The 26,148-nt window shown below is 45.9% G+C and overlaps 1 protein-coding gene across 1 annotated transcript in view; it reads left to right on the top strand.

Annotated features, from left to right (window-relative positions):
* Nucleotides 1–26,148, top strand: part of NSN1 (GTP-binding family protein) — a 75,563-nt gene that overhangs the window by 26,294 nt on the left and 23,121 nt on the right. The window contains exons 7-8 of the mRNA XM_087388420.1: nucleotides 1,755–1,934; nucleotides 2,141–2,358. Coding sequence (XP_087244546.1) covers nucleotides 1,755–1,934; nucleotides 2,141–2,358 — 398 coding nt within the window. The remainder of the gene's footprint in view (nucleotides 1–1,754; nucleotides 1,935–2,140; nucleotides 2,359–26,148) is intronic.

Here is a 26,148-nt window from a genome sequence, read left to right as displayed (position 1 = left end):
CCTTCCCGTACAGCCTCTGCAGTACCATCCCTTCCGTACAGCCTCAACGTATCTTCCGTACACCCTCTCTCTTGAACAGCCTCCGTACCTTTTGTACCGTACCACCCGTACAGCATCTCCCCTACCTTCCGTACAGCCGTACCTTTTGTACAGCTGTACCTTTACCCGTCAACACCTCTCCATCCTCAATATCTCCCGTCCGTACCTAGTCTAATCCTAGTCTAGTTCTAGTCCTCCCTAACCCCGAGTTGGGCTAAACCCTCAACCTAACCCGGGGTTAGGTTAAGCCAAGGGGTTCATCATACAGCCAACTACCTATGGATTGGCCTACCCTCTCCTCCAAGTCCCCCTCAACCCCCTCAACTCCTTCAACATCCATTAGGACTCGGTACTCTATAGTTGTAGCCATGACACCCTCTCCATATGCATGGAATTACCAACAAGAAGGCTCAAAACAGTCCATCCTCAGGCAACAGGATCAGATTTTTTATTTGTAGCAGGCAATGAGAGAGCTACGATTGGAGCTGGCAGAAGTAAAGGCCCGACTTCACATCTTGGAAGGGCTTGGTAAGCAGGCAGTAATTGATGAGGTTGTAAAATCTTGTAAGGATTCCGCCCCTATCTCGTAGCTAGTCTCTACAGTCAAAGATCTTGTTCACACTGAAGTACAAACTACTAGGAAGGAAGTGTTTGTGGAAGTGGACAACAAAGCAAGCAAGTCTGATATCCAAGTAGAGATTAAAGAACACGAAGCTAGATGTGATAATGCGCTGAAGATTAGAATAGGGGGGCTCTCAAAAGATTGGTACAAAGAGGAGGATACATATAGTGAAATATTGACAAAGATCAAATCAAGTTTGCCCAACATCGAATGGGTGAATGATGATGAGCAGGATGATGACGACTCCAGGCCAGCTTCTGTTTTGTACTATAGAGGTCATGCAATCCTTACACTGAAGTCAAAAGATATGCGGATCAAGCTTCTTCGACAATCTTACAAGCTGAAGGGCACCAAAGTATGGATAGGAGAGGAGCTTACACAAACTCAACTCAAGATTAAGGCAACTGAATTAGCTAAAGTCAGGGCTGCCAGAAAGGATGGAAAATGGGCAGTTTACCGTGAAGGGGTAGCACTAATCAAAGAGTTTAAATCAAAACCAAAAGACTCTCAGTCTTAAACTGATGTATGGCTGTTTACTCTTCCAAAATATCATGTAGGTACTCTAAATAATTGGGGTTGCTTTTTGCACTCCTTGTGAGCTGCCATGTGCCCTCCCTAAAGCAGATGTACTAGAGGGTTTCTTGCTGTCCCATAGACCTTTTGGTCTCCAGTGGACGTTAATAGACTTTCTTTCTTTCTTTCTATAGATGTGACCCATTCATGTCGACATATGTAACTGTAGTTTGGGTTTTGTGGAATTTTCTCTTGATGCACTTTTCCATGGAGTGTACACTACTTTGGATTGGACTTGTATCTTGATGAGTGGCTCTTCAAGGCATTTGTTGCAGAACTTTAATTTGTGGTAGCGTAAACCATAGCAAAATCTTCTTTCATTGTCATGTGTATGTTGCATTCTCTTACATTGTTGACTTGGTTCTTTTTTGAAGGAAAGAGGCTGATGTAGGGTGGCGAGGAGAGGAAGAGAGAAGAGAGATAAAGAAGAGGGAGAGAGCAAGTGATATTCTTGCTCAGTCTTGAAAGTTTTTTAGTTGTGAGATTCATGTTTTGATTTTAGTTCTGTTTGAATGTGCAGTGAAAGAGATATTGAGGTTATGTCCCTGTGAGAAAATGATGTCTGTATACAAGATTCCAAGCTTCGGGTCACCGGACGAGTTTTTGCAGCAAGTGGCTACAGTTCGTGGGAAGCTGAAGAAAGGAGGAGTAATGGACTTAGCTGCAGCTGCCAGGATTGTCCTTAGAGATTGGAATGAAGGTAGAAATGAACATCTTTCCTTCCATAGTTAATTATTATTAATATAGCCACTGCAAAGTTTGGATTTTAAGTTTTAAATGCATTGCTAATTTGAGTGGCATAATCTTTTGCTAGATATATGCTTTTATCTGCTTCTATATGGTTTGGTGTGTGTGGTCATCTTATTTATGGATATACTTAAACTTGAATTTTATTTGCCCTCTCAGGAAAGATTCCCTATTACACAATGCCCCCAGCACGCCTTGAACATGAACAGGTGGAGGCTGCTATTGTCTCAGAATGGGGTCGAGAATTCAATATTGAGGAAGTTTACAAAGATGAGAATTCAGCAGTTATTGCAAGCTTGCCATCTCTATCGGAGAGTACTCATGTGGAGCTGCCTTCTTCAAATATGCCTGTAGCAATGGAGATACCTGAAGCAAAGGTGATACTCATGGAGAATACACCTAAGCATGTATCTCTAGTTCCGACACCATGTTAAATAAATAATGACCTTGCATCAATCACCAACTATGAACACAAGTAATCTAAAGTGAAGTTTGCTTGCCATTCACGTGCACAAGTAGATAGAGCACACTTCAATTCTGAAAGTGCACACACAAATATACAGCCACAAACTTCATAAATGTAGGCCATCTCTTGGTGGTTCTAGTGATGCCCTATAGGCCATGGTATGTGCCTTGTAGGCATAAATATAGGCACTTATAGTGTTAGTGCCTTTTAGGCCACATAGGACACTTAGTCCTATGTGACACCTAGGACACTTAGTCCTAAGTCTAGGTACAAGTACTTTGTACTCTCTTTTTCTATTATCCTAGTTGACGTGACGGCTAAGACTCGTGCGACTCTTTGTACCTTGCTCTCTCTCTCTTTTCATCTATCAACCCTTCAGTGGTATCAGAGCCCAGATTTGCTTCCTGCGCTCCTTTTTCGTACAGTCCGTACGTACTTGCGTCGTGCATCCTGCATGTGTTCCGTACAGCAATCGTAGCGTTCCATACCTGAGCCATTGTACTTGCGTATCGTACTTGCATCGTCGTACACATCAGTACCTGCATCACGTACATCTTCCATACAGGCGTACGGAAGGTGTAGTAACTGGTTCATACAGTCTCCGTTCTTGCGTCGTACATTGGATTCACGTTGTAATGCACTACGTACTTGCCCGTACAAGGTACCGTACTGCTCTTCGTACTTGATCTGTGCGATTGTACGTTCATCGTACACTGGACGTGCACCGTACGTTTGTACAACTGCATCATATCTATTCCATACAGAACAGCTGTCGTACAGCTTGTGTGGACTCTCTCAAAATTTGAGGTTTTTGAGGATCTTTGTTGTCCTTAACTTGCTTTTACTGTTTGAAGGTTTATCAAACTTTTCAATAGTTTGGAAAGCCTATATTTTGAGGTCTTCACTTTGGGACAGGTGCACTTTTGCAGTCAATTTGTGGACAGCAGTCCTAATTTTGCAGTTGCAAGCCTTGAGGCTATTTCTTTTGGGATTTGATCTGCAATTTCTCGTTTGATTGCAATTCATTGGGTCAGATCGGAGAACATTGAGTCACATTTGTAGGACATTGAGTTAGATTTTCAGACATTGAGTCTTTTTTTTAGGACATTGAGTGAGATTCGCATACATTGGGTCACATTTGCAAAAATTTCAGCAAAATTTGGGGCTTTTCTGCATTTGCCCTCTTTTTGGCCTATTTGCCCTCATTAAATTTGGGGCTTTTGCCAGATTTGGTGTTTTTGCAGTGAACATTGCCTGCCACAGTTACATTTGGGTCAGATGTGCATTTGCCCTTTGTTTTGGGTTGGAAATTTGCAGATATTTGTTGTCATTTTTGGACAGACAACTTTTTGCAGTGATAGCCTTGAGGCTTTTGGTTTTTCTGGTCTTTTTCAAGGTATCACATTTGCTATGGCTGGAAACAATCAAGATCTATTTGGCGTTCTTCGTGAAGATGATAAGTTGGATGGCACCAACTATCCGATGTGGTCTTATCTCATGAAACATATTCTTGTTGCAAAGCATTTGTGGAATATCATTTCTGGGGTTGATCTGAGGCCAGCCAATGCTACAGTGGTTGCCTCTACTGCTGGTCCCTCTGCAGGGGGGTACTTCTCCTGATGCCTCTTCCTCTAGCACTCGTGCTGCTGCTCTTCCAACTTAGGAACAGTCAAGATGGGATGCAAGAGATGCAAATGCACATTCATGTATTGCTTTATCATGCAAGAGAATCATTATTCCACACATCCGGTCTTGCAGGACAGCAAAGGATGCTTGGGATAAATTGGCTTCTCTCTATCAGATTCGCAATGAAGCACGTGTTGCATATTTGAGAAGGCAATTATAGGAAGTCAGTATAAATGAAGGTGACGCTGTGGATGCATACCTGACAAAGGTCAAGGACCTCATGGAACAACTTGCCGACATTGATGAGGTGGTGCCAAATTCACAGCTTGTCAGTACCACACTGAATGGACTGCCAGATACATATCAAGGGTTTGCTACAACCCTTCGATTAGTGGCCATGGGTAATCTAGACCACTATTCTTTTGATCAGCTAGTTACTTTGCTTTTGCAGGAAGAGCAAAGTCGAGCTAATAGACAAGCCATTATTCCTGATCATGCATTTGCTTCACAGCAGACAGGAAGAGGCAAGGCTTCCAAGCCTATGGGCAAGCCAAAATTTGCGCATAGCAGCTCCAATTCTTCCCATGCATCTAAAAATACAGCAGATAAGTCAAAGAAGAAAAGATGCAACTATTGTCGCAAGCCTGGACATGACATTTCAGAATGCAGGAAGCGCATTGCTTCGGAGAAAAAGAAAGCAGGATTAACAGTTAATGCCTCACATGCCATTGAATCCCATGAGCCAGTAGATGCTTCACATGCACGTGCTCTTCAGGATGATTGGGCATGGGCTGTCCATTGCTCATTTGATCCCTCCAAAGCTGATGCATTCTTTATTGCTAATGATGCTTAGTCCTGGTACTTTGATAGTGGTGCTTCCAAGCATGTCACATCTTGCAGACAGTTGTTTCACTCTTTAGCTGATGCACCTCGAGGGGGGACTGTCACATGTGCTAATAATGCTTCATATGCTGTAAAAGGAATTGAAGATGTGCAGCTCACATCTATTTCAAGTCATCCTGTCACTTTGACAAATGCTCTCTTTGTGCGTGGAATTGAAGTCAACCTGATCTCAATTTCAGCAATTGCTACTTCAGGTTTCAGAGTGATTTTTGATGGCTACAGATGCCTAGTTTATGATCTTCGTGATGACAATGCCATAGTTCTCACTGGCACTTTGCAAAAGGGGCTTTATCACCTTGATCATCACTCAGCTGCACTTTCTATTGAAGCATTTGCTATTTCAGATTCACAGCTTGCTGAAATTCAGCTTTGGCATGAGAGAATGGGTCATCTCAATTGTAGAGCTCTTGCAAAGCTACATTCACAGCAGATGGCAAATGATGTACCTCAAACTCGCACAGTTTCCAAACATGTGTGTGAGGGTTGTCTTTTGGGTAAGATGCATCGGTTTCCTTTTCAAAAGAATTGTCCTAAACTCTCACGAAGGAAATTGCAGCTAGTGCACAGTGATGTCTGTGGCCCAATGAGGACAAATGCCATTGGAGGGTACAAATATTTCATGACTCTCATTGATGATTTCACAAGATATTGCTGGGTATATCCTTTAAAAGCCAAATATGAAGTTTTCTCATGCTTTTAAAGGTGGTTGAATATGGTTGAGAATGAGTCAGGATGCAAGCTTGTCACCCTCAACACAGATAGGGGAGGAGAGTATATGTCAAAGGAGTTTGATGCATTTCTGTCTTCATGGGGCATTATTCACTCATGCACTACTCCTTACACTCCTCAGCAGAATCTTGTTTATGAAAGGAAAAACAGGTGCACAATGGAGATGGCCAGATGCATGCTTAAGGCTAAGTCTTGCCCAATAAATTTTGGCTTGATGCAGTGATGTGCGCCAACTATGTGCTGAATAGATCGCCTACACGGGCATTGAAGATTGTTACACCTTATGAAGCATGGAAAGGCAGGAAGCCTTCACTTTCACACATGAGAGTTTTTGGGTCTCTTGCATATGTTCATGTACCATCTCAGCTGAGACATAAGCTTGATGACAAGGCAATCAAATGCATATTTATTGGTTACAGCCAGGAGAGCAGAGGGTATCGGTTATATCAACCAAATATTGGGAAGATTATTGTCAGTAGAGATGTAATCTTTGCTGAACATTCAGCTTCTTCTCTTGTGGACTGCAAAGCTAAGCCAGATGTTGACATGTTTGATGCCTTTGAATCTTGGTTACCTCTGCCATCCTCAGAAGAGGACTGTGACCAGCAACATGAGCCTCCTATAGGCCCTCCACCAAGCAATAATCAGCCACTACCCCATGCTGATTTGCAGGTGTCCCTTCCAGCACAAAATGGTCCTACTATTCATGATGCAGTCATTGAAAAAAGAGCTGTCAATAGACAGCAAAGGCAAGTTTCCAGATGGCTTCTTGATACATTGAGGGACAGCAAACAAGATCAGCCTTTTGCTGCCCAGACAAGATCAGGGAATAGACAGATGCATGGTCACTTTCTTGAGTTTGCACTCCTTGCTCCATTGCCAAAAATGACACATGGGAATTAGTAGATCTCCCTCTTGGCAAGCATGCCATTGGTACCCGATGGGTCTACAAATTAAGAAGGAAATCTGATGGTAGCATAGATCGATACAAAGCCCGTCTTGTTGCAAAAGGGTATGCCCAACAACAAGGCATTGACTTTGAGGAGACATTTGTTTCCACATCGAGGATTACTACCATTAGATGTGTCATTGCCATTGCAGCCCATCATCATTGGGAAGTGCACCAACTTGACATCATGACTGCTTTTCTTCATGGGGATCTGCAGGAAGAAGTATATGTCACACAACCTCCTGGCTTTGAGGTTGTTAATTCTGAAAATAAGGTATGCCGGCTTAGCAAAGCCCTTTATGGTTTGAAGTAGGCACGCAGGGCATGGTATGCCAAAATTCATGCACACTTACTATCCCTTGGTTTTTAGAATAGTCCCACAGAACCCACTCTTTATGTCCGTGGGAGTGGATCTGATTTTATATGTGGATGATATGCTCATCACGGGCCCAGATACTCAGCAAATTGCAGCTTTCAAGGCTGATTTGCAGCAGATTTTTGACGTGTCAGACATGGGACAGCTCCATTATTATTTGGGCATTCAGTTTGCTCATGTTGATGGGGGTATCATGATGTCTCAGTCCAAGTATATTGGACAGCTCCTTGGTCGTTTTCAATTCGAGGATTGCAAGCCAATCTCTACTCCAGTGGACCCTGGCTTCGAATTCTCAGCTCATGATGGGAGCCCACCATGTGATATCACTCTTTATCAGTAGGCTGTTGGATGCCTTATTTATTTATGTCACACCAGACCTGACTTACAGTATGCAGTATCTCAGCTCAGCAGATTCATGCACATGCCCAGTTCACATCATTGACAGGCAGTGAAGAGAGTCTTCATATATCTCAGTGCACTCATGATTTAGCCCTCTTCTATGTGATCAGGGTTCGCTTACCATGCATGCTTACACGGATAGTGACTGGGTAGGATGTTCTGACACCAGAGTGTCACATACCGGCAATTGTTTTTTGCTTGGCAATTCATGTATCTCTTGGCTTAGCAAGAAGCAACCGGCAGTTGCCACCTCTAGCTGTGAGGCTGAGTACAGGGCAGCTTTCACCGCTACAGTAGAGTGTGTTTGGCTTTGACAGTTACTTACAGATCTTGGTATTCGGCAGACATCCTCCACTATGGTCTACACTGACAGCCAGAGTGCTGTGGCTATTGCGCGTAACCCAGTGTTTCATGTGCGTACCAAGCATATTGAAGTTCACTATCATTATGTTCGGGAGCGGTTGTCAGCAGGAGACATAGAGTTGTCCTATCTTCCCACAGAGGACAACATAGCAGATTTGTTTACAAAGGCACTTCCTCGTCCCAAGTTCGAAGTCTTCCGACAGGCTTTACACTTGGTTCCCTTTGTTACATGATCTGACATTACATGATTTGACATCCCTTGTACATTCATAGGTGGCTATATCCTTTTGGATGAACATGTGCCACCATGATTAGAAAATACTAGGTATTCTAAGACGTTTCCAGAATACTTCAGCCCATCCCATGGAGGGGGGTTTGTAGGCCATCTCCTAGTGGTTCTAGTGATGCCCTATAGGCCATGGTATGTGCCTTGTAGGCATAAATATAGGCACTTATAGTGTTAGTGCCTCTTAGGCCACATAGGACACTTAGTCCTATGTGACACCTAGGACACTTAGTCCTAGGTCTAGGTACAAGTACCTTGTACTCTCTTTTTCTATTATCCTAGTTGACGTGATGGCTAAGACTCGTGCGACTCTTTGTACCTTGCTCTCTCTCTCTTTTCATCTATCAATCCTTCAATAAATAATATGAAACCTCTCATGCTCTCTTGAAGGGGAAGGGCAAATGTTGCTTCGCAAAAAATTGTAGAATATTGCTTTGCATAAAATTGTGGAATATTGCTTTACTTCATAGATCTGCAAGACAAAAAGTGGATGATTACAGGCTGCTACCCATGTGGCAGCTTGGTTGCTACCCATGTGGCAGGCCACTAACGAATCATATATGCCCAATAAAATATGCCCACATGACTACACCATGCCTATGCAAGGTGTCAAGCCCCTTTTTCCTGTTCCAACACATTCCTCTCGAGGACACAGTGTGGGTCCTCTCCCATCCTATCAAAGAGAAGCTCCATCAGCTTCCAATCATAGGCTCTTAGGAACAAGCTGAAGATCTCGTCATCATCAGGTCCAAGAAACTGCACCTCCGGTATCTCTAAATCATGCTCCTCACCATCCTTCAACAATTGAAACCAACCTGGAATGGTGGTACAATCGCATCACCACTCACTGGTGACACTACTCATCCAAGTCATGAGTGCACCAAAGATACCCAGGCACACAAGTCCATCGAATCGCCCCCCTCAGAAACAAGGAATAGGTTGTATCTTGCCAGGTACTAAGGATCTTGAGTTTGTTCAATCCATCCTCGAGCTGATTGTGCAACCTCGATCCATGAAATTTGTACAATAAGTGTAATGAAGGGGAAAAAGAGGCCAAGTTAGAGGCCCTTTAGGTGGAAAATGTGGAGGGACTATATAAGTCTCCATCCACCCCCTACTATGTACTTTTTGATGTGATATCTAATCCTATCTACGCTCCCTTTCTCCTTCCTGCCTACGCTCACACTTTCTCTCTCTCTATCTCTCTATCCCCTCATCCTTCTCTCTCTTTTTCTCTCCTTCCATTCTCCTCTCTTTCTCCTTCCTTCCTTATACGGTTCTCTCCCCATCTCTAAGTCTGCCCCTTCCCCCTTCACTACATTGGTATCAGAGCAACGCTCTTTGGCACCTTTGCTTCACCTTCACTCTGCATCTCGGATTCTAACAGTTGCTACGCCAACATTTGATCGATAGAGTTTGCGCCTCAGCTATAGAGTTGCATCGACGACCCTTTTCTAGCCACGAACCCAGAACTGGGTATACGTTGCAAGACATGTCCGGACCTATTCTGCGGGCAGCTACAAGCTCCAGCATGCCCTCTTGGTACCTCTTGACACACGCAGCTCCAAGTGCACAGATTGATCGTCACAGTGGTAGGGTCGTCTTGCCACCGCTATGGTTGCAAGATTGCAGCAACCAGCCAAACGTCGTGCTACGTGAGCCAAAGACCGCCGCCTGCTTTCCACTCCTGCAAGTCCTGCAAGTCCTCGCCGTGAGCCTGTTCGACGGGCTGTGAGCTGTCCTGCAAGTCCCCGTCTTGCAAATTCGACGTGCTCCTGAAATTTGACCTCGCCTCCAGACCTCGTCTTCGCCTGACCGCCTTCTGCTCCGCCATTCGCGTGCCGCCTCCGTCGCCCTGCAAACCTTAGTCTACAATGTCCTAGCCTTAGGTTAGACTATAACTAGGGTTAGTTTAGTTAGGGGTTAGGTTTAGGTTTGGTTAGTTTGACCTCGGTTAGGTTAGTACTAACTAGGGTTACAAGGAGGGTTAGTTAGACAAAGTCAGTGTCGCAACTATCTTACCAGTCTTAGGTTAGGAGTCCTAACTGTCCTAGGTGACTCAGAGATCCGCCACCCACTCGGGGGGAAAAAAAAAGAGAGGAAGAAGGGGTAAACAGTTCACTTTTCAGCCTTTTTTTAGGGGCCTTTCACAGCTCGTTTGGAGGCATTTTGGCTCCGTTTCGAAGCTTCTTCGACGACCTTTCTTTCGAGCCTCTCCATTGACATTTTCGTGTTTCCACGCACTATCTCAGGTGCTCAATTACGTAGGGTTTTGCTATCCATTTCTCCTTGCCTACATTCGAGCTCCTCTCATCAGGGCCCGTCACCATGGCACCGAAGCGTGCCCCTCGTGATATATTGCATGACACTGATGAGACTGCTCAATATGAGCAAGTGCGTGCCAGAGTGGTTGCATCCATTGCTGGTGCAAAGGTTCCTTCCACTTAGCCTCTCTCTCATGCATCCCGAGAAGTGCAGGCAGGGTAGACATAGTTTTTGGATGCCCTTTCCTCTACGCTCCAGGGTGCTTTTCGCCAGATAGAACAAGAGTTCAGCCAACAGCTTACCACAGCCATGGCTATGCAGGATAGGGATCTTGTCCTGATGGGACATCAGATTGGTCAGTAGATCGCATCTGCCATTGTTATGCAGGATAAGGGTAAGCAGCCTGCACCCCAGCACGGGGACCATTCAGATAGTCAGGATGTTTTGTGTGCTCCACACATGGGTTTTATGGCAGATGCCCGTTGTGCCTATGAGCATTAGTCTTCTGGACCATTGCATGTACCCCAGCTTGGAGATTATCTGGACATAGATGATGCATTTTCTATGCCATAGAGCACCTTCTTGCAGGATGTCAGGCCATCTTTTGGCTCTCAGCTTTCTGCATCTATGCAGGTTGAGCGGTCTCTTTTGGGTGATGGGACGTTGGCGCCTGTCAAGAGGTGCCGTGCATCTCGGTCTCTTGGGCGAGGCTCGACGCAAGACCAGAGCCACCGTGACTCCCGTGGGACGTATCCCGGGTCTAAACAATGACGGGAGGTCCCCCAGAGTGATCTGTGTGTCCCCTCGATGTCTCGTGTGTCGTGTTGCGGTCGTCGGGTCGGGGTCTCTGTCATGTCTGCGGCTAGAGATTGGACTAGAGAGAGAGAGATTGATTTTAAGATCCTCGGGAGGCCTCGTGTACAGAAATGCCATGGGCAGCTCGCATGCTACGGGGTATGACGCTGAGTCGAAGGCTAAGTTTGCTGAGTGGACTGACAAGAAATCTGCAGCAGCACCATTTCCTCGCTTTCCTATTGTCTCGGGTAGTAAGATGCCGTATGCCAGGCCTTACAGGTATCCTGATGCCAAGCATGGAGGCAAGCCTACTGTTGGAAGTGAGCAGCCTGAGATAAAACAGCATACACAGGCAATAACGGATAGCAGAAAGAAGGCCAACTTATGTTTTAAATGTGGCAAGAAATGGACTCCTGATCATAGGAATGTGTGCAAGATGCGCAACAGTGGTACTTGATCATTGACCTCTCAAATGACGAGGAATTGTTTGATGCCCCAGGTTCTTTGCATACATGTCAGGATGAGATGGCAAATACACATGATGCAGATGAGGCTCCTGACACTGGAGCCACGAAGGGCACTGATTTTCCTTTTGATCCTGGTGGTGCTATTGCGCATGACACTCATGCTTCGCATTCGTATGAGAATCTGCCCACTGGTGGCATGAGTGGCCGTAGGCCCACACTCTTTTCTGTGGAGCATCACAATGCGATGCCTTTTTATGCAAGTGAAGATGCAAGTGGTAATGCTCCCGTGAATGAGGAGGAGGTTTATTGGGATGCCCAACCAACACTTTATACTATTTCCATGCATGCCTTGATGGGTGCCAAAAGTGCTGATGCTATTAGATTAACATGGATGATTAATGGCAGGATTGTGCATGTGTTGGTGGACAGCGGTAGCATCCACAGTTTTGTTAACTGCAAGACCTTACAGAGGGTGGGACTGATTGCTATTGAGATACACCATGGGCTGAGAGTAGAAGTGGCCAATGGACAGCATATGATGAGTAGATCTTGTTGCCAAGATGCAAGGATTAAGTTCTCTGATGACTATACATTTGCAGGTGATCTCTTTTTGGCACTTGACATGGGCCCAATAGATGTTGTCCTGGGCTGTGATTGGTTGCAATCACTGGGCAAAATCAGCATGGATTTCAATGCCTTAACACTCAACTTTGTCCACAGGGATGGATCAGTTACATTGCATGGTATTGCAGCTCCTAAATTGCAGGTCATTTCAGCAAGGGAGTTGGCCAGAGAGCTCAAGAGGGACAGCGCCATATATGCATCAAATGTGTCAGTAACGAAGGAGGGTGGCACTCCCCGTGTTGATGATTGTGATATGCAGAGATTGCTCTCAGAGTTGCAGATGTGTTTGCTGATTTGCCATCACAGTTGCCTCTGAGAAGAGATGTAGATCATGTCATAGTCCTGGAACCTGGTAGTAAGCCAATCAATAAGGCCCCATACCGACTCTCTAAGGTAGAACGGAAGGAAGTGGCAACTCAAGTGAGAGACTTACTTTAGAAGAGTTTCATCACTCATAGCACTTCTCCTTTTGCATCTCTTGTGCTCCTGGTGAAGAAGAAGGATGGTTCTTATTGTATGTGCATTGACTACAGAGACTTGAATAAGGTCACTATCAAGAACAGGTTTCCAATCCCCAAGGTAGATGACCTGTTGGATGGACTCAAGGATGCTGAGTTTTTCACTAAGATTGAGTTGAGGTCTAGCTATCATCAGATTAGAATGAAAGCTGGGGATGAGCACAAGAGAGCCTTTTGCACAAAGAGTGGACTGTATGAGTTCAAGGCGATGCCTTTTGGATTGACCAATGCACCGGCTACCTTCCAAGCACTCATGAACAAGATTTTGCAGACTCTCCTTTTCAAATATGTATTGGTATTTTTTGATGACATTCTCATTTACAGCAAAGATAAGCAGGAGCACATTAGACATGTCAAGCAAGTGCTGGAAATTTTGAGGTTGCATCAGCTTTATGCTAAAGCCAGCAAATGCACTTTTATGGCACAAGAGGTTGAGTATCTTGGTCACATTGTGAGCAAGGATGGCATTCGAGTGGATCTTGCAAAGGTGAAATGCATTGAGGATTGGCTGCAGCCATGTGACCCTACTCAGTTGAGGGAATTCTAGGTCTTGCTTCCTTCTACAGGTGCTTTATTTGCAAGTTTGCCAAGAGGGCAGCCCCTCTGACAGAACTTTTGAAGAAGGATGCTTTTATGTGGTCTACAGATGCACAGCGCAGCTTTGAAGACCTGAAATTCGCCCTCAGTCATGCTCCTGTGTTGGTATGCCCTGATTTTTCACGTACTTTCATTGTGGAGGCACTGCCCAGAAGACCCAAAAAGCAACTCGTCCAGCATGTAAGAGCTCCGGAACATCTCAAAAGTGCCACAGATCAAATCGCCTCTGACCTTGCAAACTCCAAGAGCACCTGCACAGCCCTAGAGCCAAATCATCTAACTACCAGGCCAATAAATCAGCAAAAAACGAACTGATATGGAGGGTCTTGGCACAAAAACGAAATTCGTTTTTCAGCTTTTGGCAGCCCACCAACAGCCCACACGTGACACACTACCCTGGTAGTCAGAAATCAGCAAGGCGATGTGATAGAATATCCTTGGAGCACTCACCAAGCTTGTGCACAGCTTGCCTCTCCCTGTTCTTTTGTGGTCTGGAAACAAGCCTCTAAACAAATTTTGCCTTTTTTGCTTGCTTTCCAAGCCAGCTAGCCAAATGTGGCTCTTGGAGCTATTTTTAGTCAAATGGATTTTTATTACTCTTCAGGATCACCAGGAAACTACCCCAAAGCACAATTAATACACTAACAGGTGCACAATTTGCCTGGGATCACTAGGAATTGATTCCCCAAGCCCGATACATGTACTAGGAATTCCCGTGCCACCAAGGTCCAAGTATTCACGCGTAAATTCAATTACGTTATAATTCACGTCACTAGGAATTAATTCCCCGAGCCTAATACACGTACCAAGACTCTCGAAATTCCTGTGCCACCAAGGTCCAAGGTATTCACGCGTAAATTCGATTACATTAGAATTCACGTCCTCGTGACATACCCCCCTCTTGAGAGATCTCGATTGCCAGCCACTGAAATACACAAACAAGAGAAATGATCAGATTAACAAAGTTTCACATGCATTTCAAAACCAACATTGCACATATGATTAGTAGAGCCATGGATACTAAATTACACATCAATGCAAAATACATCCAAGGGACTAGTACACTGGTCATAGAAGTCCCACGGCATATATATGGTCAGCTCAGTACCTTGGGTTAAACATATAGTGTTACCAAGCGACTTTGACAATTTGGCCTGCCCGTGACAAGGAGGCGGAGGAACTACCCCCCTTTTGGGTACCAGACACTACTTCGGATCCGTGCCCTGTTGAACCTGAAGAGCCTTGACCAAGGTTGTCTCAAGCTGAAAAGCTTTGAGGTAAAGTTGCAAAACCTTGGGTTCGTCTGCTAGCTCTCCCTCCACCAACCCCTTCACATGCAGTGAAAAATACTTCTTCAATTTCCCCAAGTAAACTTTTCTTTCCTTATGCTATAGGAACTGCTTAGGAATCATGAGCTCATCCATCTCTTCAACCTCTGGCAGTTCCTCAGCAGGCATGTCCTCTGGAATATGACCATGGAATGGTTTCAAGAGACTCACATGGAAGGCATTGTGAATTCTCCAACCATCCGGCAGTTCTAATCTGTACGCCACATCATTTATCTTTTCAAGAACTTTGAAAGGCCCATAGTATCGTAGGCTCAGCTTAGGATATAACATGTCTTTCCCTTTGCTGTTTTTCAGCCCCCCCTTTAGCAAAATGCAGTAACACATAATCGCCTTCTATGTCAAGTGGTTCATCGACACCTTTAACTCCCATGAGGACAACATGAGTGGTCATTGAGGAGGTTGAAGATCAGTAGAACGGGGACCCTCATATGTTTCTGACAATGCTCAGTTTTTACGGCCAGATTGGTGGTCAGAAGGGCCTCATATTTGCAGATTCGGAGAGCTCCAAGGATATCTTTTCCACCAAAGCTGGTAAGCAGGCCAACTTCACCCTCACTCCGAGGGATACCATTGCCTTGAATGGCACATTTCTGGGTCAGCAGATTGAGAGCAACATGGAGGTAACTTCAGCCACTCTAAAGATCTCAGGGTGGGTAGATAGCCGGCGAGTCAGGGTTTCAAGGAGCGGATATCATCTTGGGAACGTGATGGTGCGTCGCCAATTTAAAGTTCGTCCTGACTACCAGAGTATGGTCTTGGACCTCAAAATCCCAGACCACAGGGATGAGTTGGTTGAAGAATACTCTTCCACACCTTTGATTTCAGCAATTCAGAGAGCCCGAAGCATGGTGAAGGGTATGTCTACTTGACCATTGCAGCCACTCCAGTCAAGACCCACCAGCAAGTAGTAGTACTAGAACAAGACCAAGAATCTTCCCTCTCGATGAGTCTCCCTTTGTCCCTACCACTAGTACGTATGGAGGAACTTCACATTGGACTTCTTCCTGGATTTTCACCCTCAGCAAGCATCCTTAGTAGAGGATGGAGGATGAACTTGAGATCGAGTTCCATCAGATGCAGATTTTGGACTGCCTTTCGATTAGCCTTCTCCTTTAGTGCTATCCTTCGTCATGGCTGAGTCTGCCCTTCACCTCTCTAATAGGCCTCCTTGAGCTGTGCAAGAAAGGGCAATATATGCATGCCCAATTGGTCTACACACTGGCTGCTCTTACTGTCTTCAGAATGAACTGCCTTATGCCCCCACACTCCAGCTTTTTAATAGGAGCTGGGATGCTCCCAATGAATTGGCCAACTGGCTAGTTTGTAAACTGTCCTGACCAGGGACGATTGGATGTTGACCCAATATGGGTCTGTTGATGAATTGGCCGACTATAACTGGCTACTATAACTGGCTAGCGAGGCTGCCTATCTGCGCTATTTGAGGGCCTGCTGCTGGTACGTATTGCTGGGCTTAGTCCTTGCCAATCTCCCCACCCTATCGTTACTGTGAGCCCCTAAACGAGGGCCACTTCCAGCCCTAGTTGCTGCCTGGGTAGCCCATGTAGCTGCCCTAAATAACCCTAAAAAAGGATTACAGTGTGCTTCCCATGTGACAGCCTGGTGGCTGCCCACTTGGCAGCCTACAAACCAATCATGTGTCCATTTGGCATCTATAGAATATGCCTCACATGAATGCAAGATTTCAAGCCCCTTTGTCCTCTTCATACGGGGATTCACAATATGGGTTCCCACAAGTGGGGACTCACAATATGGGGCCAAACAACACCAGAATCATGTGTAGGCAACTTGCTGATCTTGACTCGATCAGCCCCACCGAGCCCAGACTAGAGAGCCTGGTGGAAACTCCCAGCCTTGCAAGCCAAAGCCTCACCCTTGGATTCCCATACCGCTCGGTGAATAGTTGTGCTGGTAGCTCCATGCTCTAGTCCCGGATTGACTAGTGTGTACAACTATGGCCCTAGCACTTCCTATATATCCTCAAGGAAGAGCCCTTGCCAAGAAAAGCCAAGAAAAACACACAAGCCAAGAAAAACACACAAGCGTCAAGAAAAGTGAAAAGAAAATCCTGCTGACCCATGTTCCCACGAATAGCACTCTAGCCCGTCATCTGCCTGCTTGTTCCTAGCATGCACATGACATACTCCCCTTCTGCAAAAAGCAGAAGTAGTAGTAAACTCGCTAGAAACAACTCACCAAGAGATCCACTTGCTTAGAAACATCAAATGAGCATGAAGTCTTGGTCAAAAAACATTATGTGTCAAATGAACCAATTAGCAGCTTCACTTTGACAATTCTACCAATACCCAAGGTAGGTACATGCTACCAGTACCCAAGATAAGCAACCACATGTAAGAAATTCTAGATTTACTATATTTAGAAATGTGCTAAGGAACAGAAAAGGAGGCTGAAATAGTAGAGAATTAGGAATATTTGTATTGCTTGAGTATCTGTAGTGTGTCATCCATACAGTTGGGCCTCTCTTATATAGAGAGTGAAGATAGAAACAACTCACCAAGAGATCCACTTGCTTAGAAACATCAGATGAGCATGAAGTCTTGGTCAAAAAACATTGTGTGTCAAATGAACCAATTAGCAGCTTCACTCTAACAATTCTACCAATACCCAAGGTAGGTACATGCTACTAGTACCCAAGATAAGCAACCACATGTAAGAAATTCTAGATTTACTATATTTAGAAATGTGCTAAGGAACAGAAAAGGAGGCTGAAATAGTAGAGAACAAGGAATATTTGTATTGCTTGACTGTCTGTAGTGTGTCATCCATACAGTTGGGCCTCTCTTATATAGAGAGTGAAGAGTCACACATGAAAAGGTGTGTACTCCAAAGCGTGTGTGCATGAAGAGGTGTGTACCCCTTGTGAAGGGTGTGACCCTTAATGAGAGGGTACATTACAATGGTAGTGTCTCTTCAATAGAATGTGTCTCTTGTGAAGGGTTGTGCCTCATAGGAAGTGTCTCGTCGAAAGGGCATACCCTTCCACAAGTGTCCATTCATCAAACCATCCATAAGTCTAAGGTATAGAGAAAGGAATACGTAACAGATCGTGACACCACAAGCAAGTGGGTCAAAATCTTAAGAGGCAACCTTATGGCAAGCATAAGAAAATAATTTATTGAATTGAGTCCAAATCCGGTGTGTACAAATAAAGGCCGAGATTCCTAGAGATCAAGTCCGATATCTCTTATGCTTACAAAGAACATGGTGTTGACGCAATGCGTCTAAGACATAATCCCGACACTTGTCATAGTGTGGTCCTTGAGTCACACACTTTCAAAATTGTGGAGTCTTATATATTTAAGAGATTCCCAAAACTCTTCTTGCAAATACTTTATCTCCTGAAGGACAGATTCCAGTCTTCATAGAATGAATTTTGACATGATTTCATCCTCCAATTCCATAAGGTAGTAATCCAACGAAGGAGTCTTGTTACTGTGGTGGCTGTCCATTGCCAAATACTAGCGAAAAAATTGAACTGCAAGCTGCAAGCTGCAAGCTGCAAGCTGCTTCAATTCTTTCCTCCACGTATACAAGGAAGGGAGATCGCCCACAAGAAGATGATGGCTGCAAGGAATGGTAGAGGAGAGGGAGGATAGTACGGGGACCAGGAATCGTATAGGAGGAGAGAAGACCAATCGTCCAAGGCAGCAAAGGAAGAGAGAGGACTAATAGGTGCTGGCAGGGACCAGGGTGGCGATGGAGGAGATTAGCATATGCTTTTGACCCCGCACGGCACAAAGCAAGGTCCACTATTAAAAGGTGCTTTTAATAGAAAAAAAACTGGCACGCTAAAAAGAACAGCATGCTTTCCTGTTTTAACAAAAACAGTCTTGCTATTGTGAAAAACTGTCACGTGCTCACACCCAAATCAACCTCCATCATTGTCTCTCTGCAGCCCACCTTGCGAGTTGGCATCTTGAACCAATAATCTGGTTTGGACAACCAACAATCTACGCAATCATCATTTGGCTCTATGGGCAATCATTATATGAAGAGCCAATGCAAGTGAGGCAGCCTCCTCACAATTAATCGAAACCCATGCGTATGAGTTGGAAATCTCGTACATGCCTCAACATGAATCCTTCCTAGGCATAGAGATCGAAGCCCACAAAGAGGAAGCGATAGTGAATCGTTCTTGCTTCACGCATACCTTCACTTGCTACTTCCATGCCTATCTATGTCCTCCTGACCTTAATTCCCCAACTTGCATCCATAACTACCCTTCAACCAACTAGCTAGAGAGCAATCAAATTTGTGAAACATAAGGAGGATACCTGGAATTTGCCACTCTAGCATACCTCCCAACCAATTCAACCACGATCGAAAGTATCTACAATAGGCAACTGTGATATCATCTATCACATCGTCATAGGATCTAACCCTATTGAAACCATGGCCAAACAACACTAGAATCATGTGCAGGCTGTTGGAGATAAGTGCACACTAGGTGTACTATTTCTCTAGTCTACATTTGTCTAGTTTCAGTTTTGTCTTGAGTCTTGAGTGTGTGCCATGTGGCACCTCTACATTTATCCCATAAGCACTCTTGCTCAATGTCTTGTACTTGGCCCTATTTATTCAGGGGTCACATCAATGAAAATTACTCTCAGTGTTTGCTTCATTCCTCTTGCACTCTTCTCCATGTTTTAGTTTAGTATGATACCATGCTAGATTTCTAACATGGTATTAGAGCCATGTAGATCCCTCTTCTCTCCCCTCAGTCTGCTGTAGCCGCACCTCTCCCAGCTATCCTCTGCTTCTACCCCGATCTCGTGAGCTGAAGGAGCCGCCTCTTCTCAGATTTCTGGCCCGCTCAGCTGGTCGCCATCATCTCCGAAACGGGCTGCTCCTGCCTGCCCTGCCATTCTCTGCGCCACCACATCAGGCCGCCTCTTTCTGCCCCACCATCTCTCTGCCAGATCTGCGCGCCATTTCTGCCAGCCGCTGCTGTTCTTGCTCAGTTCTGCCCGCCATTGCTGCGCTCACCTCTTTCAACAGGCCGCACCTCTCCAGCTGCTGTTCGTGCTGCTTCTGCTCCAGCTTGCTGCAAAAAAATCTGCTCCATCTTCTCCCTTGATGCTCAAGCTCAAGGTCTCGCTGCTGCGAACCATGGAGATCGCCTGTGAGCTGCCGCCCCTGTTCATGCTGAAGAGCTGCCCACGTCTTCCCTACGGCATTGCGTTGGAGCTCGCGCTGTCTGCACCTCCTGGACCGCGCCCCTTTCTGCGCCTCTGCCTCTTCATTTCCAGCAAGGCCTACGCTGCGTCTAGCCCATCGCTGGCTTCTCCTGCCCGATACAGCGACATGAAAGCTCTCGTATTCTCCGTCATCTCTCTGGATGTCGTGGCTTTGTACTCCATCTCACAGGCCTGTTTCAGCTGATCCAGCTGTGTAAAAATCTGGCTGTGGTATGTTTGTGTGCTGCAATATTCTCAGTTCTATTTTACTCTTCAAAATTAATTTTCAGAACTGAACTCTATTTTGTACGGGATTATACACTGCCAAATATGGTGAGACCTTCCCATCTCTCTCATGTTTGTCTATGCTTTCATGCTATCTACCACCATTGATCACCAATGATGTAGATCATGGGGTAATGTCATGTCTATTTGGACTTATCTTTGTCCCTATCCAAGAGGCACCCCTGCATTACCCACTCTTGCAGGAGGATTGCCCTTGAGGAGGGATTATCTGTCAAGGTCCATCTCTCTGTCTATCTACAATCAGTCAGTCTCTCTGTCTATGTGTCTATCTTGTGTGATCTTAGAGTCATATGTCTCTGACACTCTGTCTATCAGTCTATATGCCTCTCTTTTGTGGATTAGCTACGCACATTCTCTTGGCATTTTCTGTCTATGTCCCCATTTATCTTCTATTTGTCAGACTCTCTCATGTCTATCTGACAGCCTCTCTCTCTGTGGGACCAATCTACTGGCTGATTGTCTCTCTCTCTGTCTGTCTATGATCCACTCTTGTCCCTACCCTTGTGGACCCATATGAGGATATCACTTGAGGACGGGTGCCTCAGGATCTTCTTGTCTCTCAGTCTATCGGTCTTTAGTCTGTCTTCTAGTCTTGTCTTTTTGTCTTCCTCCTAGTGTCCACTTAAGGAGGGTGTTGGAGATAAGTGCACACTAGGTGTACTATTTCTCTAGTCTACATTTGTCTAGTTTCAGTTTTGTCTTGAGTCTTGAGTGTGTGCCATGTGGCACCTCTATATTTATCCCATAAGCACTCTTGCTCAATGTCTTGTACTTGGCCCTATTTATTCAGGGGTCACATCAATGAAAATTACTCTCAGTGTTTGCTTCATTCCTCTTGCACTCTTCTCCATGTTTTAGTTTAGTATGATACCATGCTAGATTTCTAACACAGGCAACTCGCCACCCAACCAAGCTGATCTTGACTCGATCACTTCCACTAAGCCTAGGCTAGATAGCCTTCTAGCTCTGCAAGCCAAGCCTCACCCTTGGCGTCCCATACCACATGCTCCGTGCTCTACTCACTTATTGGTCGATGTGTGCAGCTATGGCCATGGCACACTCTATATAGCCTCAAGGAAGAGCTCTCTCCAAGAAAAGCCAAGAAAAGCACAAGCGCCAAGAAAAGCGAGAAGACAATCCTGCTGACCCATGTTCCCACAGATAGCAATCTAGCTCGCTGTCATCTGCTTGCCTGTCCCTAGTGTGGAGATGGCAGGTATTGATCCTACTATTCTGACACCCCATTTCAACCACACATCCCCTATTATACAATGCTACAAAAATTTCTCAACTAAAAGCAAATGCTAAGACTAAAAGCAATTTCACACACATATATAGACAAATCTATACAATGCTACAAAAATTTCTCAACTAAAAGAAATAGCTAAGACTTAACAAGATCGAGATTTAATATTCCTTAAAAAGTTTTCAAATAATGGTATTTTAAAATGAAACCTAAAATATTATTTCTTGAAATGAAAGTCAACCTAACCTAACCTTCCCAATCTTGAGGCCTGATGAAGGCATCAAACCAACCTGTTGTAGAGAAGTCATGCTACTCAAGTGGATTTAACACACACACACACACACACACACACACACACACACACACATAGAGAAAATGTTTATATTTGTTTTGTTTGAGAAAGAAAGAAAGAAAGAAAGTGTATTATTGTCCACTAAAGGCCAAAATGGGCCCATGGGACATCAAGAACTCTGCATACAAGATAGCACAAAATCAACGTGCCACAAAGAAGAGGCATCGTCGAATATCCTCCAAGTGCTACGCTATACAATGCAAGTGAAAGTACATAATGTCAAATCTGAGCCTAAATACAAAGTAAACTAGATGCAACAAAACCACTCCTGGGTGCAAAATGGGGTGATGAGTACAATATGCCAATGCAAAGATACAAGTCCAGGTGTCACGGAGTCTGAGAACCAAAATAATACTGGAAATCCTGTCCATCGACTTTGCCTCGTGCTATGAGAGTACAAATCTGAGCAAAGGTGAGGTGAGCGGCTGGTGGGGCGAGATCTCCATGAGTAAGTCTCCTCTTAAAAGCTGCCATCATCCTGGATCGTCTGGAGATGAACCGGCGAGTACGTCCCCTATGTAACAAGATCCTGCGGGGTCTACAAACCATCTCATATGTACATCCACAGGGTGGAGGCATGTGTCCTGTGTGAGCTCTGACCTCCTCATGCTCCTCCTGGTCTCTGTCCTCTGGTATAGCGTGTGCCTGAGCTCTATCAGGCTGGGCTCTATCACGCTCCGGTCTGTGCTGATGGTCTCTGAGGTAGTCTCGTCGAAGCATAGTGGCCTCCCTGACATAAAGAGCTAGGCAATGCTGATCCTCGTAGTCCATCACTCGTGAGAGAGGTCCAAAGCCATCCGTGAAGAGACAGTGGAATCTACCTCTGAGCTCATAATATAGCGGGCATCTGCAAATGAAGTGCTCCTCTGACTCCACCTCTCCCATGGTGCAACAAGGGCAGAGCCTAGTCTCTCGGCCTGGTCGCTGTCCATCCTCCATGCGTCGCATCCTACTAGCCTCTATCTCGAGCTGATGCGAAGAGACTCTAAGCTGGCCAAGGGCAATCCTCAGTGAGTGGGACATGTGGATACCTGTATAGCCTGGTGGAATGACAAACCCATCCTCTGAGATCCGAAGGAAGTGGTCACGATATGTGGCCATCTTCGTCGGAAGCTGCGTGGGATAAATCCAAGTGCGATACGTATGAAGCTGCAGCAAGTCTGCTCTCGTGACCTGGCTAAGCTCGTGGCGAGTCAACTCGAGATGAGGGGCATCCATGCTAAATCGGAAGGGAGGCAGTCTATCCATGTCTAGTCCAAGAGATGTGAGCCACCTAGTGAGTCTGAAGTACCAGCAGTATCGGGCCCCAGATCGTGCCAACTCCATAGAAGATGCAAGTGCTAACCATGGCAACCGATCTCTGCCTGCTGCTGAGTCTCCGAACTCCCTAACCCTGTGCAAATACATGACCGACTGAAACGCTGCATCCAATGCAAGGGGAGTAGCTCCAAACTCTGCCAGCATGATCTCGTGCGGAACTGTAGCCTTGGCCCTAATGAGCCGAGAGAACATGATGATCTGTAACCTCTCTACTTGTCTCCAATCTGCAGCGCCGAGGTCTCCTGCCCAGAAAGGAGCTGCATACATCGCAGCTGGTCTCACCAATGTATCAAAAAGCAAGGATTTCGTATGAGGATGCTGAAAGTGGGACTGAAAACACTGACGCTCAAGATGAGCCAACGAAGCATACCCTTTACTAATCCTATCTCGTGCTGCATATGTCATGGTGAAGACCGGTCCCCTGAAAACTGCCCCCAAATAAGTGTACTCTATAATAAGCTCAATGGGCTGTCCGTCATAAGTGAAGCAAAACTCATCCGTGCTGTAAATACGATCAGAGGTGTTGAAAACCATAACCTTGGTCTTGCCAAGGTTTACGGTCAACCCCCTGTCCTATCAAAACCTGTGGAGTGCCTCAATATGTGCCTGGAGGCCCTGAGTAGTAGAGGAAATGAGAACCACATCGTCCGCATACAGGAGGATAGGAATGGAGGATCCTTAGAGAGTAGAGCCCACACCGCCTATCATCTGTACAAACATCTCTAGCTCATCAATATATAATCCAAAGAGAGTAGGAGAGAGCGGGCAACCCTGCTTCACCCCAATCGTGCTGCATACCTCCTCTGAGAGCCCCTCACGTGTCCGAACCCGACCAGTGACCCTCTCATACAAAGCCATGATAGCCCACTGTATCTCTCCACTGAAGCCCATCTGACGAATTCTCTGAAACAATCTGAATCGCGGAACTGTGTCAAATGCCTTCCTGAAGTCCACGAAGCAACAATAAAGCCGTTGCCTTCGTGACTTCGCCTCCTCTATCAGTGCCCTGAGTGTGAGGATGTGGTCAAGTGTCGAATGATCCCTGCGAAATCCAGCCTGCCCTCTGGCTCTGAGTCCTGTCGTCTCAGCATGGTCATTTATATGGCTTTCCAAAACTGATGCATAGATCTTGGCCATAACGTGGCCAATCATGATGGTCCTGTAATTCGACGGCTCCATAGGGTCCCCCGACTTGTGGATAGGTACTATGGTATTTGCCTAACCAGGACTGTGGTAGGCCTGTACAAACAGACTCATTGAAGAGACGGGAAAGAACAAAATCGAAGGCATCAATCGCATGGATTACATACTCCACTTGCAATCCATCATGATCCTTAGCTCTCCCGTTCTTCAATCGGTGGACTGCTGCACGGACACTCTCTGGTGTGAAGAGACTAGATGAAGCTGGCGTAGGGGTATGGGATAAATCGATGGCTGGCTGATCTGGAACATCGTATAGAGCTGAAGTATATGCAGACCAGACACGTGGATCTGTGAGGGGGCTCTGAGACTTCAAGCGGAGGAATTTTCTCCAGAATTCCTTGGAGTCACAGCTGAAAAGCAAGCTTCTCAGCTCCTCCTCATTCCGGGCTAGAAATTGGCGTTTCTTGCGCCTAACCAACCGCTTGTAGTCTCTCTTGGTTTCGGCAAGGAGGGGAGACTTCTCCTTGGTCTCAAGGTGAAGTTTCCTGCGGAGTTCCTTACACTCCTCGTCATACCAACTGTTGCAAGGAACAAGACCAACCGGTGGGGGACTAGACGAATGACATGTGACAGGGAACGACATGTGAGCGGCAGAAACGAGTGAAGTATGTACAAGTTCCCACCGGTCCTGCGTGGATGGTAGAGCATCTAATAGATGAGGACGGAGTAGGCGGCTGAGGTTCTGGCTATATACATCATCGAACTGGTGGTCAAAATGAACCTCATAATAGGGTTGGCGGTCGTGATAACGAGGGGGGGGTGGATCATGGGAGACATGAGTCAAAGTAAAGTGGATGAGTGCATGGTCGGCAGAGGGCATGAAGGGGCTAACAGTAAGGCTATGGATGGAAGGGACTAGAGTCGGGGGAGCTATGAGTAGTCGATCACGCTAGTACCACGCCCAGAAGCAGAAGAGAATGTAGGCATGGAAGACTGTGGCCACCTGGACAAGCCATTAAATGACCATACCGTGCGAGGTGAGGAGCTCCAGTAACTGACGTCCCTGATCTGTGGGCTGTACTGTGCAGTCTGATGAAGTCCGACAGAGGCTATCATCGTGAAATGCTGGGAGTATGACCGGATCCTCCATGAAGTCATAAGTGAGGGCCTGTCTGTCTAAGGTCCTCGCGTTGAAGTCTCCTAAAAGGATGACTTCTCCACGATGTGAAAAATCTGCAATGTCCGCTGAGAGATCCTCAAATATGGACTGGCCTGGTCCAGTGGAAGAATAGATCGACTGCGCCGGGGGGAAGTAGCAAACTGCAATAAAAAAATCTCGCTGAGGGGCTCTGCGGCGGATGCGTACCGACAAGAATCGGGCATGTGAATCCGCTCTCTCTACTGTGATGATCCGATCGAGCTGCTCTCTGTACAAAATGGCCACTCCTCCAGATCCTCTCACTCCAAATGTCCGAGTGTGCTGCTTGAAAGCAGATCTCCATGTATACCCTGTCACTCGTGGCAAAGGACTCTCTGGACTCTCGTGTGTCTCCGTGAAAAAGATGATATCTCTCCCAAAGAATGCCCCCCGTAGATTGCCTGGCTGTGCTGTAAAGGAACCATTGCAGTTCCATACAGCTATGCGTAGACTATCTGACGGGTGGTGTGTCCCATGGGCCCTGTCCCGTCAAGCGGTCGGAGCAGGAGGTGGAGGTGGGGCTATATCTGCTGGTCTGCCATCTCTAAGCACTGTGGGAGCACGCCTCAAGGTGCCTGTGATGAGTCTGCCATCCCTGATCACTGCCCACTTGCCCTGAGCTCGGGCTGCATCTCTCTGAGGCATGAGCGCCTTGCGCTCCTCAACCTGTATCT

The sequence above is a fragment of the Dipteris shenzhenensis genome, chromosome 17, assembly GCF_047967505.1.
Source record: "Dipteris shenzhenensis isolate YYH24624 ecotype China chromosome 17, Dip_SZ_1.0, whole genome shotgun sequence".
Taxonomy (NCBI): domain Eukaryota; kingdom Viridiplantae; phylum Streptophyta; class Polypodiopsida; order Gleicheniales; family Dipteridaceae; genus Dipteris; species Dipteris shenzhenensis.
This window is presented reverse-complemented; position numbering and strand designations above follow the sequence as displayed.